Raw genomic sequence first — 18,673 nt, 5'->3', positions numbered from 1 at the left:
CAACAAAAGAAGTCATATTTATTGTTTTACTACGCTAATTTATTTTAGCGTAATAAAATTCTGACTGCGCGTTCCTGTCACTTTGGGTTGTCCAAATAAATGTGGGGACTTTTGTTAGTAGTATTCTGTAAAACTTGGAAAATACATTTATTTGGGTAAATTATTCATGGATATTTGTTTTAGTCTATTTATATATAGGTTGAATACAAATTATGCCACAACTCTTGTATGTAAGCTAGCATGATATGTAGCAATAAGCGATAGCACCCCTATCACTGAGCAAAAATGGTTTCGTCCAGAAGGATCGTAGCAACGCTTGTGGTGGGCCATCCAGTGCATTAACGGAATACGGAACGGTTACTTTGAGGACATTTTTTGCCATAAAAAAAAAAAAAAACTGCGTTACAAGTATTGTGTGTAATCTTCTTCGCAATGCAGACTTTTCTTCGGCAAAGGTAGATACTGAAAAAGAAAATAATTAGCCCAGTGCTTTTGTCAAACATTTTGTTAAGGTTCACCAGACAACGGCATTTGATTTGCGACGCTGGGGCTTGCAGGAACCAACTGCACCTTTTATCCAGAAACTTCCCCAGGCTATGCTAAATGAGCTGGATTATCTTTACGTCCTAATACTCGATTCCTAACCGTAGGTGGGCTTTAAGTTTTTCCGGATAACGTATTGTGATGTAAAGGTTATTTTCTCTGCTGACAATTTAGGTGTTATTGCTTAACACTTGCAACATGGCTGCTGTGGCAGCAGGGAGAAAAGTTTAACTGACGTGGGAGAAGTTTGGTGCATTCATGAGCTGTTGTCCGCTCCGTAAAGTGGGAAGGAGTCGCCTCTAGTGTGACACCACCATCTTCAGACCCAAAGCAGTGGAGGAACCGTGTCAGAGCCTCCTCCTTCCTCCTCCGTAGTCACTGCAGTGGACTTTTTCGGGTAGTGGTGGTGCCTTGCTCCCCATCTCAGGCAGGCACGGCTCTGGAGGCGTTCAAGGACCATCACCATATCAACTGACTGGAGGCTGTGTTTCGAGCTAAAATGCATTTCTCCATACCCGAAACGGAAGTGTGCTCTGGGGAAAATGGTTCAACCTATGTGGTAAGCATGATTACATGTTTTGGTTTTGCCTGCGCCACACTTGCTGTCTTAATGCTGACATAAGCTGACCACAGCAAAGTCGATGCGTCACGAGTTTCAGTGTTTACAGGTATACATATCACGGTGAATTCCTTCCTTAACGCAGCTTAATGTACTTTATTCTTCGAGGAACAAATCGAACACACACTATGACTTGTTTTAGGTCAAAACAAGTGACTTTAAGTCCAGGATTAAAGAGAGGAAGAAGCTGAGTGGAGGTCTCCATCGCATTCAACGTTCCTACTAGATGTGGCCTTTAAATGCTACTTTATTTTGTCGGACATTTGAAGTTTCTCTTATTTACTGTCAAAACCACATGATGAAACCTGGCACTGCTACTAAATTATTGTGTTTTTAGCTTTAAAGGTTTAAGCTTAAATTCATACTGAGGTTTGAGATTTTGCAAGCATTTTATATTTAGAGAATAACAACCAGTGTCTTTTCACTTAACAAGTGGATAAACAAAGGCTAAAATGAAGCGGTCTTATTTAAAAATCAATATCAACAGTTTTTTTTTCTTTTTACCCCCAACAATTAAGTATAAATTGTTTTTATTTACACAGTTTATGTCTTAAATAATGTAACCATTATTTATCTTGTAAACATGTACCGAACAGATCGGGCACAGGAAGTTTACTTTGTGGATTTGGCCAACAAAACCGTCCTGCAACATTAATTCTTTAATCTTACTGAACATTATATTTAATATAGTTTCTATATGTGTGTGTGACATAAAATGACCACACCAGCTGCAGTGTTTATCTGCCTTCCATGTGAGATTATGAGGGCTGTTCCCAGAGTCTCACACGTGTGAATGACTATTTTCCATTTTGACTTCAAAATCTTGGACTGAGTTTATTCATATTTGCAAAAATAGATGAATGGCTTTGTGTAATAAGTGAAACAATAGTCCCCTAATGCAGCAATTAAGTTGCATTTAATTTCATATCCTTCCTTTCTTCTTTTTGTATTGTTCTCCAAACACGCTTTTCTAAAATGAGCATTTTGCGTGGCATTTTTGCTTGCTTGCATTCGCTGTGAAAACTTCAGCATTTTTTTTCCTGCTCTCAGCTGACTGTCCTGAAGTGATCATTGTGACCTTCCTGTGACCAGCCTGCAGGAAAGGACTTTGCTTGATTATAATCCTAAGAGATGGGGCTGTGTACCTTGGAACCAGTTGGCAGCAGGATGTGCAGACTTTGCTCTTGGTTTTATAGAATAACAAGAGGTGCATTAAAAACAAATAATAAAAAAATGTTAGTATTCTTGTGCAAGCACCAACCAATTTTGTGCACACTTCCTGTTTTCCAATAGGCTTTTTTTCCCCAAACACACAATTTTTACAGTGAGTTCTACAGTATTTGAGAATAGGGTAAAGAAAAAACATAATGTGAATGATGACTTGTCAAGTACAGGTCATAACTTTTGAATAGTTTGTTAAAGTTTAGCTAACGGTGGTAGACCTCAACCACATGCAAGCATTAGCTGCCATTTGATCGTACCCTGAAGATTTAAATGCAAAACCACGAACAGAAGTTTTAAAATATGTTGTGCTTAAGATCATCAAACTAAAGCAAACTTAATTCGACGTATCTTTTTTTTTGAAGAACTTTATATATAACACAACCTTCAGGGTTACATGAAAGATAAAAACACGTTTACATCAACAATGTTTCAGTTGCAGATGGATTAAAAATGTAGTGAGTGTTTTTGATCCGTTCTAAAACATTAGATTGACATTTCAGACCCAGTTGGAGCTTCAACTTGTCAAAAACCGAACGTCACATCATGTTTTTTTGTTTATCAGATGAAAACTCGGACTGCTGAAGAGTTGTAATATCTGTATAAAAAGACACGTGTAGCCTTTTAGAGTTTCTTGAAATTCATAAATATTGTCCCTCTTTCCTTTTATGTGTTGTCATCAGCCAACACATTCTGCTCATTTAGATTTCCTTCCTGCCTGGACATTGCTTACATACTCATGTTTTAATGTATTTATTGGCTCTGTAAAAAATGTCAACTTTCCAGTTCAACGGATTGGCATGTACTTGGTTTGTTTTGCAGAAATCTTTTATTTTGATCCATGGTGTGTCTTAGTACAAACTTGCTTAGTTTCCATCACAAGTCTTATCTCTTTTGACTCTAAATAATTATTAAAACAGAGAGAAAGGAAGAGTTTAGTGGCTTGTTATCCAAAGTTGAAGTTTTCTCAACTTGTAGTCAATAATTAAATGGAATGTGCATAACTAAAAGTGCTCTTTGCCATTAAGTTTTTTTTTCCACAGGTGAGGCGTTTTCATCTTGCTTTTACTCTTTAACAAAATAAAACACTTAACATAGGAAATAAATGTACTTTTTTTGTAGCAGACTTGAAAATAAATCCAAGTAGACTTGTTGACGTGTTGATTCCATGTTGTGGTTTTATGGAAAAGTATTTAGGGATGGTTCCTGCAGAAGTAAAGTGTGTCTCAGGAGGAAAAAAGAAATGTTTTTCACGTGGTCCTTTGTCTCTGTGTCCGTTAACGTCTGTATGATTCAAGGAGAATCTGGTTTCATCCGAAGAATTTTTGTTTTTCTCAGTTCTGCTCGATCAGGTGTTGGATTCACAAACGAGTAGTGAGAAAACGCACGTTACATATTACATAATGTGAGATGAATAGTGTCTGAGGTATCTGAAGAGCTGTGAAGCAGTTGCAGTTTTATTTTTTGATTGCGTTTAATGTCAGAATGTTGCGCAATGCACTTTTGAAAAACGCCATGCGTGCTGGAAAATAAGGGGCTTGTAGAACAAACAAACTTTAGCTTTTGATGCATAACAACAAAGTCCATGCTCAATAATCCAGGTTTACAATCCAACATTTTTCAGTCAGGTCATCCGGACAGTTTCTTTTTTTTTTTTTTTTTTGTGCTGAAACGTTTCGCCTTTGGTCCGGAAGGCTTCATCAGTCAAGGAAACACGCAACAAAACTGATTCTTCCCCCAACAGCTTACTCCAAAGTGGAACAAACCAGTTCTGCTTGTGATAAGATGGTCTCTTTGGTACACCCCCTCCTCCATTGCCGCCCTTTTCCTTGTTGACAGTCTTGTCAAACTGGTTGAAAACAACAAAGTCCATGCTCGATAATCCAGGTTTACAATCCAACATTTTTCAGTCAGGTCATCTGGACAGTTTCTTTTTTTTTTTTTTTTTTTGCTGAAACTTTTGATGCATAGTTTTAACAGCTTGATTTTTTTTTAAATTAAAAATTTAGATGGATGAGATGAGTACAAATGTGTGATGTTCTCATTCGATTATAATGTATGCGCTTCATTTATCTGCAGGCCTACAACATCCACGTCAACGGTGTGCTGCACTGTCGGGTACGCTACAGACAACTTCTTGGTCTCCATGAACAGGTGAGGCTTCAGCTCGTCATAAAACACCCACAGCACCGTCGGTGCACCGCAGAGCACGAGTGAGTTAGCCAGAAATGCCACCGCGCTCACACGTGACCTTCCATGCGTCTTCGTGTTGTCACGGTCCGTACTCCAGCGCTCGCATCACTTTAAGTCTCAGCCGTGAGGGTTTGATTTCTTTTTCCCTGCTGCTAAGATGTAGGAATTTTTGGAGGGAGTGGGTGATGTGAAAGGAATGTTCTTGGCCGTTCTTACACTTCACCTGCTGAGGAATAAAATAGAACTTAATCTGGAAAATAAATATATTTTTGGAAAGTGTTGCCTTTCATGGTCGTGGCACTCTGCCTTGGAGAAGCGTTACTCAAACCCAGATTAAATATTTTAAAGTGCAGTTGTGTGGCGGTTAGTGTTGTGAGATTATCATATTTCCTGCAGTGCTGTGGTTGAAAACTAACATGCAGGAAATTTTCTCTCCAACACTTATTTTTGTCAGTATTTTATTTTATTTTTTTAAAGTAAAGCAGATGGGCCAACAACACACCCAGTTCTAGTTTATTTGCACTCATAAATAAGCAAGCAAGAGCTAAACTTTGCCATCTTTATCCTCCAGTCTGTGTTATCCAGTCTGACAGTTGCCGTTGCCTGGCAACAGGAAGGGACCATACTCTGATGTTTTAGCATGAACCCCATAGGGCTTCCTGTGGTGCATGCATGACCCCAAAACACTTCATGATCAAGGGACGCACACTGCTCAGCTGTTGTTGAGAAAATGTGATTAGTAATTGTTTGTCTGGGTGTTGTACAAAATAAATATTTGCAGCAAAGCCACACCTCTGTTTGATTCTGAGCCTGCAGGAAAAAAAAAAAACTTGAACATGATCTGCTGCAGGAGCTCTCATCCATGTCAGTTTAAGGGGAGACTGAATATGTATCTGCTCAGTGTTTGCAAATATGAGAGCAGATTCAAGTTCAGGAATCTTTATTATCCCCAAGGGGCAATTTGTTTCACAGTCAATAAACGCATAAAACATCCAGACTAGACAAGACATTGAGACATTAAAATAACAGTACAGAAATAATCACTGTTTGTTGAGAAACCTGATCGCTACAGGGATAGATGAGCTTTTTAGTCTGTTCGTCCTGCATCTGGGCAGCAGATACCCGCATCCAGATGGAAGTAACCTGAACTCACCATGGAGTGGTGATCAGGATCTGCCAGAATCAGCTGGGCCTTGTTCACTGACCTCGCCTTGTGTAGGTCAGTGAGGTTCTATAGAGCTATGCCAGCAGTTTTGCTGCACATCCTGACAATCCCCGAGAGTTTGTTCCTGTTTTTACATGTTAAAAGTCCAAACCAACAGATGAGGGTCAAAGTTGAGAGACTCAATAAAGCATGAATAAAACGTTCTTATAAAAGTCGAATCAACATTAAAACCGCAGCGCTTCTGATAAAAATATATTCTCTGGTGGGCCTTTTTACAAAGTGAGTTCACATAGGGGTCAATGGTTAGTTTGTCATAGAGAACAGTTCCCAGATATTTATACTGGTGCACCATCCCAACAGCTTCACCATTAATGACCACAGGAGTGACACCTGAAGAGTCTTTTCTAAAATCAGTGACCATCTCCTTTGTCTTAGAAACATTTAACTTTTAAAAGGAAGACTCACATCATTCAGTGAAGACCCCAACCATAAGCCCGGGGTCTGGGTCATCACTGCTGAGAACGCAGCCCTGAGGGGAGCCGGTAGATTCACGTGTGTAACCTATACTGCTTCTGTCCAACTGAAAATGTGTTGGACTTGTCTGTTTTTGTTTTTAGGAAGAAAACGGTGCCTTTAAAGTCCAGGTGATGAGTGAGATGTGCATCTTTTACCTGAATTGGCACGCAGCTTAGGATAAAACCACATTTAGCTTTGTGAGGTCTTTGTTGAACATTTACGCTGCTCTAAGGAAACGGCTCTCAGACGACAGAAAATGAAAAGTTATGTGTCGAGAAGACTTAGAAGACTAAGTAAACTTGGACTGACTAGACGTCAGGATTCCAGATGTGTCTGTTTGAGGTATGCATGGCAACGAAACATTTTGAAGCAGGGCTTAAAATAAACCTGTGATTCATCCTGAACAGACCTCTCTCAAAAACTTAACCCTGCATCGTTTGTGTTACAAACGCTGTACTCGGATCAACAGATTAAATTAGTGGGGTTTAAGCTTTTTATAATGACATTATAAAAAAAAAAAAAAGGGTTTTAGTCATTTTCAATGCCAATATCTCTGTTCTCAACTTGTGGTTTGCACCAACAGATAAAGAAAGAATATGGCAGCAATGTGGTGCCCTCCTTCCCCCCAAAGAAGATCTTCACCCTGACCCCCGCTGAGGTCGAACAGAGACGAGAACAGCTTGAGAAATACATGCAGGCTGGTAAGTTAGTCAAACTTTTTATTATTTCAGACTAAAACTAAACAACAATTATGCCGATGTTGTTCTTTATTCATCAAAATTACAAGTCACATGATTTGACTAATCTATATATATTTTTTTATTTTAAGGCTGTGACAAGTAATGCTTTTTAAAAAGAAGGTATTTTACAGTATGATGTAACTCTTCTTGTGTATACTAATCACAAAAGTCACTATATCTGTTGAGAGTCCAGCTGTGACAGTCTCTTCATGTTCTTTAAGGCGGGTAAACAAACTGACCTGAGTACAGTTTCATCTGATACACTGACACAGAAAATTGCTGGACAGATATTTTGGCACAGCTAATGAAGATTAAGATAAGTTTGCCTTCAGATATCCATTAAAAAACACAAATTATCTTATGATGAAGTTTAACCTGATAGGATTGAAATCTAGCTTTTCTTTAAAATAAACAACTGCCATTTGAATAAATTCAAAATTTTTATGGTATTTACACATTAATTAATTATTAAATATAAAATGGCATGTTTTTAAGGATTTTTTTTCTCAAAATCCAGTTGCTCATTTGGAGTTTGGCAGCTTTAGTACATATTATCCAGAGTCTTTAAATGGGATAAGGGTGAATTTACTGCGTTTACGGGTGAAGTACTGGAACTGGCAGCAGTGTAAAGTGTTTGTTTTAATCCTGCCATGCACTGGGCAGTTATAGCAGAACAAGGAAGAGTTGTGTGAGTGTGTATTTGCTCATGGTTTGGGAGCAGACTCGCACATGGTTCACTTGGTTACATCATGGCTTTGTACGTGGTTATGGAAAATCGGTTGCTACAAACAAAACCTCCTTTGATGCAGACGGTATAAAACTTTAACATTTGGTCAAACGGTGAGACTAATTCATGAAAGGAAAATAGTTTGCAGCCTGAGCCACACACACATTCACACACATAGAGGTATTAAAAGGCTCTACTACTGAAAATTGTATTAAAATAAAGCAAGAATCCCAACGAGAAATGGGCTATTTTGTTTTTATTACCAAAAATGAAAAATACATTGGGTTCAAACTGTTTTGTGAATCTTTGTCAGATAACTTAAAGTCATACCTACTTCACAATGCACAATTAGAGGGCATAAGGCTTTGTAGGAAATGGGAAGTACGTGCTCCACCCAAAGAAGCTTCTTGCATTAAGCAATGGCTGTGTATTTCTTTCACTGGGCCGCTCCTTGTTTTTTACAGTTCGTCAGCATCCTTTGCTTGGAAGCAGCGAGATGTTCAACAGCTTTCTAAGAAAAGCGCAGCAGGTTAGTTCCTTGTTTTTCTACTTGCCTTAGTCATTCTGTAATTACTTGCATCAACTTGGTCTTAAGTTCTCTATGCTCGATCAATTATTTTTTGTATGAAAGTAAATAGACTGTACTTTTATAGTGCCTTTTAAGTCAACAAGGCTACTAGTGAGGCTACAAAGTGTTTTGCAACACAATCTGCGCTCTCATTTACTTGTCCACACCTTCACACAGCACTCTACTACATCTCTACAAAGCTAATCTGAATAAAGCATTTTATAAAGTATAATCAGTGTTTTAGATCACATTCATACACCGATAAGGCACGTTAGAGGGGTTCAGATAGGGCAATGAGGGGTTCAGTGTCTTGCCCATTGGCACTTCGTCATGTGGCTGCGTATTGCTAGAGCTCAAACCTCTGACTCTCTCATTGAAGGATGACTGCCCTAACCACTGATCCACAGCTGCCCACTTAAAGGTGCTGCTCAAAGTTGTGGCACCTTTTACTGTTGTCACTGTTCATTGCAGCACTGTTTTTGTTTTTGGTACTTTGAAAGCTGCTGATGAGATGTCAGGATTTGGCCAACATTTGCAACAAGCAGTATGAACACAATAAAAAGTAGAGAAATTGCATTTCCTGCGAAAATGCTGTGTGAATGCTTATTGCTGAATAACTTGCTGAAAAACAGCTGGTTAGCTTAAAAACATGCTGAATTCTAGCTGAAATGTAAGAACAAGTCTTAATTAGCAAAATAAAGCAAAAAGAACTCATATTTGTTGAATTAGGTTTAAATAAGCAGAAATTAGCTAAAAAAATAGCAAATTAGCTAAAAAAAAAAAAGGGGGCTGAAATTAGTGAGAAATAACTTAAAAGGCAGAAAGACGCTTAAACTACCAGAAGGAAGCAGAAAGCTGAAATAAGCTAAAAAATGTGGAATTGGTTGAAAAAGCTAAAATTGGCATGAAGAAGTTAATTAGGCAGAAAGTATCAGAAATTACCACTAAAAACTTGAATTTATCTGGAAACGGCTAAATTAGCTTAAAAAATGCTAAATTGGTAGCTGAAAAGATAGAACAAGCTTAAATTTACAGAACAAAGCAGAAAGAACATGTTTGCCCACTTAGGCTGAAAGAAGCAGAAATGAGCACAAAAAAGTGGAACTTATCTGAAAAAAGCTGAAATTGGCAAAAAAAAAAAAAAAAGAGCTAAGTAGCTAAAATTTCAAAAAGAAGCTTAAATTACCAGAAGAAAGTGGAGAGAGCACATTTGCTGAATTAGGCTGAAAAAAAGTTGAAATAGGTGCAAAAAAATGTGGAATTAGCTGAAAAAGCTAAAATTAGAATAAAATAGTAGCTGAAATGGCAGGAAAAGTTTAAACTTGCAGAAATAAGCTTACAGGAGCATAACAAGCTAAAATTAGCAGAAATAAGTTAGAAGAAGCACAGAAATGTTGTAGTTAGCAGAAATAATCTAAAAGGATCACAAAACAGCTGAAAGTAGCTGAAAAAAATGTTTAAATTTGCACAAGGAAGCTAAAAGAAGCTGAACCAGAACAAAATGAGAAAGAAGCAGTTAAAGGTTGTAAACAGATCTAAATATTTGAACGATGTAAAATGAGCTCAATTCATTTCCTATGAGGAAAAAAAAGTGGTGGAAAAGGCTAAATCTTTCACAAAGCCAAAGTTGCACCAATACCCTTCTCCTGAACGAGCTGAACGTTTTGATATATGAATTGTTGAACTAGCACAAAAATTTTGGAACAAGAAAAATGCTGAAAATTGTACAGAAGAAAAATGGATCACAATAGAATGAATGCTTCATAAACATTGACACAATGAATGAGTCGAGGCTACGGAGTTGATTGGTCAGTGATGGTGTGTTGATCACCTTCACGGACAGATTTAGCTGTCCGCTGCCACACTTTCTCCTCTCACATTAGCACATTAGAGTGGATGTACAACCACATTTCCAATCATACTGTGAGGACTGCAGGTGCGGGAGATGGCTTCCCTCCCACTGAAGGCGTTTCATCTGCACTTATGGTGAAAGGGTTGTTCTTACAGAACTCCCACTGAGGAAACGGATGATTTAGTGGGTGATGAGACTGCCTGGTGACAAACATCTGAGTTATCTGCTTTCTTCTCTAAAACAAACACAGAATTTGTATTTTTTACAGACATCTCCTTGGATGAAAAGCAATCATCAGTAAACGTCTTTAAGTAAAAAATAAAAAAAAAGTTATGTTGAATTATTTTTGAGATGTGGCTGGTGGTATATTCCTTGTTAAAATCAAAATCTCCATTTCAAACGTTGGACTACAAATATTTTGGAGACTGCATGGCAAATTCTAGTTATGAAATAAAACATTAGACAAATAAAAAAACAAGACCTATTAGTCCACTTGCTGTAAATAACTCAACTTTGCAAGTGATGAGAATTGCGTTTTAGTACAAGCAAAGAAAAAAAGTTAAAGTATCAAAGTTCTGACATTCCACTATCAAAGTTAGTTAAATAATTTGAAGTGTGTGGAAAACAAAGGAGGGCAGGCAGGATCATTTCACATCCCTTCACCTTGTAAATGTGACAAGTCTACCCTGACACGCTATGTGCCACAAAAAATAGACTTCATTTATAGTTTCTACTTTGTCGTGATATCAGACACCTAAATATTTCATCTGAAGCTCAGAAAAGGGGATGCTCACTGTAGTCCATTTTTAAGAATGTAGTTATTTTTAAGCAAGGATGCTTTTCAAGTTTCAACAGTTTTCTTTTTGGTAACAGGAAAATGCACATTGATTAAAAAATAAAAAGTGTTGCCCATCAGTCATCGGCTGCCTTGGCTTCTTGCTAAAATCTGCATCAGCAGGATAATTTTTTATCTTTAGTCTTTTCAGTTAGTTTCTTTCCATGAGACTTGATGTGTTTTTATGAAGACAAAACCCCCCATAAAATATCTGGTTTGATTTTGTCCTTTTCATTTAAATCAAATGCACGTTTTATTATGTTACAAACTTTTTGTTTAACTTGTGGAGAATAAGTCTGATTTCAGTTTTATTTCTTAACGTGAAGCAACTTGGGTTTTAAAATGATGGCAAAACTTGCTCAGACCCATTTGAGCAAAGTGTAACATTGTGCTTTGTTTGATGAAATAAATTTACTGTGACAGTAGAACTTAAAGGTTTTCCACTGGAGATCCTCCAGTATTGTCACCAGCACACACTGTTCCCTCCATGCAGCTCTGTGCGGTGATGTTGATTGAAAATGCTCAGCTTACCCATGAAGCTGAATTAAAAAGTGTTTTTTCCCACAGGACACCCAACAGATTCCCACTGAAGAGGTCACTTTAGACATCTGGCTCTCCAGTGGTCAGAAGGTTACTGTCAACATTCTGACCTCGGATCAGACGGAGGATGTTCTTGATGTAAGTGCAGCAAATGCCTTTAGGAACATGCTTAAATCCAGACTCATATTAATTCCTGTTTGGAATTAAATTGTAATATATTTTAAAAAGAAATGATTAGACCAGGGGTCTGCAACTTTTTCGATCAAAAGAGCCATTTCTGCCCCTTCGTTAATTAAATTAAATGTGTCCAGAGCTGCAAAACCTAATTGTCATTATCAGCTGTTGGCCCATGGGACACTTAAAGTTTGTTAGAGGGGGCTTTTCTGGCCATTAAGTGTGAAATTATAAAACTAAAAACATCCGATGATTGTTAACATTTATTGATATTTTACATTTTGAGACCAAAGAAAAGACTGGATTCCATCCATCCATCCATCCATCCATCCATCCATCCATCCATCCATCCATCCATCCATCCATCCATCCATCCATCATCTGTACTTCTTCCTTTTCGTGTTGCAGGGGGTCACTGGTGCCCATATCCAGGTCACAAGTCTATCACTGAAGACTTGTAAAGGAAAAAAAAACATTTTATTTCGCCAATTTTTAAAAAACTAAATAATGAACTGTGCAGGCTTATGTATTTTTTTAATTGTGGAGAAATTGAGTATCCTATTTTGAAGCAATAAAGTTAAAGGGAGTATAATTTATTCTGTGTAGTAATACTAGTATCCATATATTTGCAAAGGAAATGACAGGAAAACTGCTAAAACTCGTCATTTTTTGTTATAAAATTCAGTTTTTTGTTAGTTTTGGTCAAAGCTTGAAAGAGCCACTGCAGAGGGACCAAAGAGCCACATGTGGCTCCAGAGCCGCAGGTTGCAGACCCCCTGGATTAGGGCCAGTTCTGAGCAAATACCTTGATAGTTGGCTTCGTCTGAGGCCTTCAGGAATCTTCTCACGTTCAGATACCTCAGCTGTATTTGTGTTTAACTTGAGGCTGCGCTTTTCATTTTATGTCTGACGTATGCCTGGGACTTTGTGCAGGCAAGCATTATTGCTGTCGACTCCCCCTTGAGCCATAAGTCAAATAAAGTCTCGCTTACTTACACAGATCTTTCTAGACAAAGCTAAACAATAATATGAGATCTCTTTATACTTCATTTCTACTGAGCCAAAAGAGGGTGCACAAAAAACTAAACTGCTGTGAAAATAAATAAAGGCTTACGATTTTAGAATATAAATGTATGCATTCACAACAACACAAACATGTTCATCTTAAACATAGTTTTTTTAATCACCTCAGTTCTTCACCTACCATGAAAACAGCTTGCTGTCTAACATCACACTAAACGTGGTGGTGTTTTGTCACGCCGTCCTTTTTTTGTCTTTTTATGCTGCTCTCATGAGCAGGTCTCAAACCACAGAGTCGTATATCAGCTGCGGCTGATTTTCTCAAGCTCTGATTGTTTCTCTAAATAATTTTTCTTTGAGTTCCTTCAGTGCCTCACATTTAGTCGGTTTCTATGTAAATGTTTAAGTTGTTGGAGTTGAAAACTTGTCAGATAAAATTGTTTACAAGCAACAGTTTTACAAATTAAACCATTTCTCTAATATATTTCACTGTCATCAAATAAAAACAAAGTTTTTTTTTATTATGGATTGAGGACAAATGGAATGTAACATGTCTGAAGGATTAAATCTAATTTATTTTTTATGTTAATTCTAATCTCATAATTTACTGAACATTAAATTTCAAATGAAAGAAATTGTGCAAATTATAATCTTACTTTATAATATGTTTGCAGGCTGTTGCAACAAAACTGGACCTCCCAGAGGACCTTGTGGGATATTTCAGTCTCTTCTTGGTCCGTGAAAGCGTGGATGGAAGTTTAACGTGTAAGTTAAAAATCATACTGGTGCTGGGAAAGAAACAACTTGGGTTCGTTTTTTATTTTACAGCTTTGATGTTGAAATTTGTCGTTGAATATTTTCAGTGTTTGGCTAATACATTTTAAAAATGGAAGCAAAGGAACCTTTTTTATTTTAAGTGTTTAACCCTTCAGACAGTAGTGGGACCAGTTGTGGGAAACGGAGTTTAAAAAAATAATCTTATATTTACGTTCTTTTTTCAAAACAAGACCTAATCTTGAGACAAACAGAGACTCAAAAGAACAAAATGTTTTTTATTACAGAAAAAAAAGAACAAATATTAAGTTTCAGATGCCTAAATGTCTGTTTCCACTCGATAAATAAATATAATTCAGTTTATTTATTTAGTGCCAAGTCACAACAGAAGTCATCTCAGGGCACTGAACAGAAACATTTATATATAAAAATAATTTAACATTATTTATCTGAGGAGCAGACTGCTTTGAATTTAACTCCATCACAGAACTCTCATCTTGAGCAAGCATGAAGGCGACAGTGGAAACAGGAAAAACTCCCTCATGAGGAAGAAACCTTTAGCAGAACCAGGTTCAGGACAAGCGGCCATCTGCTTCGACTGACTGGGTTTGGGGGGAACAGATACACAATGGCAGGTCAAGAATCACATTAAGAATGAAATAGTATCAAATGAAAACTATTTATTTTTAACCATTCATTTAAGGAAATGAGGTCAATTTGTCCTCCAGTAGTCTTAAGTCTATAGCAGCATAACAATCCAATTCTTAACTATAGGATTTATCAAAAATTAAAGTCTTAAAACTGGACAATGTGTCGGCGTCATGGACAGAAACTGGAAGTTGGTTCCACAAGAGAGGAGCCTGATAACTGAGAGATCTTCCTCCCATTCTGCTTTTGGAAACTGTAGGGACTACGATATAGCCTGCGGTCTGAGAGCGAAGTGCTCTGTTTGGAAAATATGGAACAATAAGATCTTGAATTTAAGATGGAGCTAGGTTGTTGAGGGCTTTGTAGGTTAGAAATATAATTTTGAATTCAATTCTGGATTTGACAGTGAGCCAATGGAGCGAAGCTAAAACTGGAGAAATATAATCTCTCCTACTAACTCCAGTTAAGACCCTGGCAGCAGCATTTTGGATTAACTGAAGACTTTTTAAAGAAGTATTTAGACACCCAGAGAACAAACCATTACAATAGTCCAGTCTAGACGTGGCAAATGCAAGAACCAGTTTTTCTGGATAATTTTTAGATAAGATGTTTCTAATTTTAGTGATATTACACAGGTGGAAGAAGGAGGTTCTAGTAATGTTTTTAATGTGCGGGTTAAAAGACATGTCCTGATCAAAAATAACACAAAACATTTTAACATTAGAGCTGGAGGACATATTAATGTCATCTAAGGAGGGAGAAAGACTGAAAAATGTATTCCTAAGATGCTCAGGTCCAAAACTAAAACCTCAGTTTTGTCTGTGTTCAAAAGCAGAAAATTTAGGGTCATGCAGGTTTTTATGTCTTTAAGACATGTTTGTAGTCTAAGTAGCTGATTGGATTCCTTGGGTTTCATGGATAAATATAACTGTGTATCATCAGCATAGCAATGAAAATATATCCCATGCTGTTTAATAACATTACCTAATGGAAGCATATATAAGGTAAAGAGTATATAAGCAGGAACAAAGAACATAATGAGATGTAATGCTCATGTTTCCAAGTTTACTTTTATGTCCTCATCTTGATGCACGAAGAGCTCGTTAAAAATGGGGACCACATCAGGTTTTTCTAGAGTTTCAACTATAACTCTTTATGAATGCATAAATGGTTTATAAATTAGTTGTTGAAGAAGCCCCTTGAAAAGAAAGCCTTCCCTGGCTGCTCGAGGATATTTGATGTGATTGAAGTTCTGATCCAAAACGGCATCAAATGTTAAGGCCAAGACCTGATTAGGAAAGTGCTTTTAAATCTTTTTTTCTTTCTTACACACTGCAGGATGGTTCTGTTCTTTTTATGCAAACACCTCTGATACTCCAGCTAATTTTGGAGAAAATGTTATTTTTTATTTGTTGTTGAAATACAAATCATATCTGTAAAGTGATTAACTTTTAACTTGTTTAACTTGTTTTTTTTTTATGCGTTTACCGGTATATTTCAAAATATACTTGAATATGGCCTTTCTTTTTTGTTCTAAAACATATTAATGCCAGCTGGTGGTATTTTTAAATAAATGCCTTTCTAGCTCTATCGGCACATCCCACAGAGCATTATTCTGATGTTATGAGTTCAATGCCAGTTGAGTAAAATAACAGGAAAAAAATCGATTTCAAGCTGATTCTTCATCAGCTTTAGAGATTTTGAAAATGCGGCATGTAAATTTCCTTCTTTGACTGTTTAAATATGTAGCTCTGAGTTGTGAAGAAAAAGGATGTATAGCTAAATCTGAGTGAATTGTTGGACTTTAAAACAGTATCTTTGGATTTCTCAGTGACTGGTAGAATACTAATATTAAGAGACTTAAGCTCCTCTCATGTAGATGCTGAAGTTCCTAAAGACAGTTTTAGCATTCAGTTGTGTAGGAGCTGCCTATAGAGAATTAAACTTCCTTAGAAATGGAGATTTCTTCACTCTCCATGAGGAAATAACTTCATTCTTTTTGCATCAAGTACTTTAGCCCTGCAGGGGACTGTCCAGATGCCATCTTCAAGTTTTGTATTTTTCTTTCTTGCTATATTTGTCCTTGAGGCTCAAGCATAATTTCTTTCTCACTGTGTCTCTTTCTCAGTTGTCCGGAGGCTGCAGGAGTTTGAGTTGCCTTACGTGTCCATAACCAGCCTGCAAAGCTCTGAATTTCACATAGTCTTACGGAAAAGGTACCCATCACCTACTCTACGTTGTTTACCTAAGCTTTTACAGATGTAAGACATGTCTTCTGTTTCTGTGCTGTTTTATGTAGTATTACATGTATTATGTTTCTTGTTGGGACACACTGCCTGTCCTTTAAAATATACATGCAAAACTAGCCACCTGGGGAATGTGACAAAGTCAAATGCAACAACTAAAATGCTTATTTTTTTTAAGGGTTTGAGTTAGTAGCTGTCAAAGTACACACTTTTTAAATGTTTTAATTTTGAACCTTTATGCAATTAACTCATTTTATACCACTAAATGACTGATTGAGGAGTTACTGGAGTAATCAGAAAGTGCATCAGAAAACAAACTATTCCTCAATTTTATTTACAACAATATTTGTAGGTATTTTGATGAGACTATTCTTTTATATTACAATAAGCAAATTAATGTTTGAATTGATTGTTTGAATTTGATTGTTTAATAGGGAGCAGATATAATAAGAAATGTTTTCTTCTGCTTCCTTTCATTTTATGTTTTTTTGTTTAATTTTTTTCTTTCTAAAAATTGTCATTGTTTTTTTTATGAAATGAATAAATTTACAATAAATAAATAAATAAATTTGCCCCTCAGTTTCAACAACCGACGAGACAGATTTTCCATGCAGCCTTGAGCCTGACTGCTCCCTCCGTCGACATAACCATTTCATTCTTTACCACGTTCCTTTCATCACCCTGCCTCCCGCGGACTCTGGAGGTGCACAGGATGTTTACTTTGTTTCTCCCTGAAGAACCGTCTCGGTCCTCTTGACCTAGTTTCATGGTGGAGCGTAGAGAAGAATGAGCGCTGAACTAACAAGTTGAGGAGGTGGAAAAACAGACCCCCAGTGTGGGATTACAGGAAAGTATGAGGACAGCGTAAATCAAAAAGTTCTTTTGACTCGATGTGAATGTTGGAATGGAGGAAGAACTCTGGCATTATTTTATTTGTATTTATTTTGAACAATTAATGTGTTGGTAATTATGTTCATGTTTAAACAAATGCCAATTATTATTCTAGAATTGTGCCGCTCAAGGTGGCTGCATGTTGGAGCAGCTCTGTTACTTTCATTTTGAGATTTTGCTTTTGGAAACTTTAATTCCTGTTTATCTGGATGTAAATCACATTTTTTGGATGGTTGTTTCCTCTGGTATCAGATGCTGTGCAGCTGGAAGGATTTTTACAGAATCTTTTTTAGTTTTGGACATTTGTTATGATGCGTAACCATGGCAACAAGGCAGTTTTCTACAACCAACAGCAGCTGATTAACATCTCAAAAGCTCAAATAATATTTCAACTACAGCCCCAAATCTCAAATGAGTTGAAAAGGATGTTCTGTGGATGCATTCCCATCTACCTGCCAGCTGTGCTCGAGTTTCTGACCACTCAGATCCTGGAACTAGCAGGAAACATGGCTCATGACAGTGGAAGGACAGGATCGTCCCTCGGCACCTACAGTTGGCTGTCCACAGCGACGAGGAGCTCGATAGACTGCTGGGAGGAGTGGCCATCGCTCTGGGAGGAGTTCTGCCTGGCATTCGGGCGGTACTACAGCCCGGGGGAACCGAGAGGCTGGGTGGACGGATCGGACGGCATCTGCAGCCAGTTTCTTATGATCCACTGTGGGATGGACCTTTACAAGAGATCCTTCCTGTCTACAGCCATCAGCATCTACAACATCTCTTAATGAAATGAGGATAACGAGCTACAGCAACAAATAATTTCCCTTTGGGATGAATAAAGTATTTTTGAATTGAATTGAATTGAATTGAAAAATGTCAGCAAGTTTTGTCTGTATTTACAGTTAATTTTAATGAAGCTAATGTTAGTACTCAGAAACAAATGTCAGGTTCTGTTGCTCTTAATGACATGTTTCCATCTTTTTGTTTCATTATTCTGTCCTTCCTCTTCTCTTGTTTGTTTTAAATTGCTGATGGGTCACATTTTCTTAAGCAGCTTTTTTATTTGCTGACATCATATTCAATTTAATGTGTTAGAAAACGTGTGTGCAGGATGAATTAGGATCTTGCTAAACACAAAAGTGGATCAATAAACGTCTCAATTCTTTAACTGAGCTACAGTAGTTCTCTCTAAAGTAACACTGGCAACAGTTAGTAAAACAATCTCATTCAGAGAATAAAAATTGATACACCTTAGAAGCAAAAAACCCAGATCTTATGTTTATTTAAGCTCCAAGATCTGGATTTTCTGTAGATGTTAAATTGGAGTTCTTTTTTTTTTTTTTAAATATATTTATATATATTAGATATATATACTTTAGAGAGAACTACTGTAGCTCAGTTAAA

The 18,673-nt window shown here is 37.1% G+C and overlaps 1 protein-coding gene across 1 annotated transcript in view; it reads left to right on the top strand.

Moving 5' to 3' along the window:
* Nucleotides 1-338: 338 nt before the first annotated feature.
* Nucleotides 339-18,673, top strand: part of snx17 (sorting nexin 17) — a 28,580-nt gene continuing 10,245 nt past the window's right edge. The window contains exons 1-7 of the mRNA XM_037685426.1: nucleotides 339-1,102; nucleotides 4,463-4,537; nucleotides 6,841-6,958; nucleotides 8,189-8,253; nucleotides 11,547-11,657; nucleotides 13,388-13,478; nucleotides 16,264-16,351. Coding sequence (XP_037541354.1) covers nucleotides 1,043-1,102; nucleotides 4,463-4,537; nucleotides 6,841-6,958; nucleotides 8,189-8,253; nucleotides 11,547-11,657; nucleotides 13,388-13,478; nucleotides 16,264-16,351 — 608 coding nt within the window. The 5' untranslated portion in view covers nucleotides 339-1,042. The remainder of the gene's footprint in view (nucleotides 1,103-4,462; nucleotides 4,538-6,840; nucleotides 6,959-8,188; nucleotides 8,254-11,546; nucleotides 11,658-13,387; nucleotides 13,479-16,263; nucleotides 16,352-18,673) is intronic.

The sequence above is a fragment of the Nematolebias whitei genome, chromosome 12 (assembly GCF_014905685.2).
Source record: "Nematolebias whitei isolate Nwh7 chromosome 12, NemWhi1, whole genome shotgun sequence".
Classification (NCBI taxonomy): Eukaryota; Metazoa; Chordata; class Actinopteri; order Cyprinodontiformes; family Rivulidae; genus Nematolebias; species Nematolebias whitei.
This window is presented reverse-complemented; position numbering and strand designations above follow the sequence as displayed.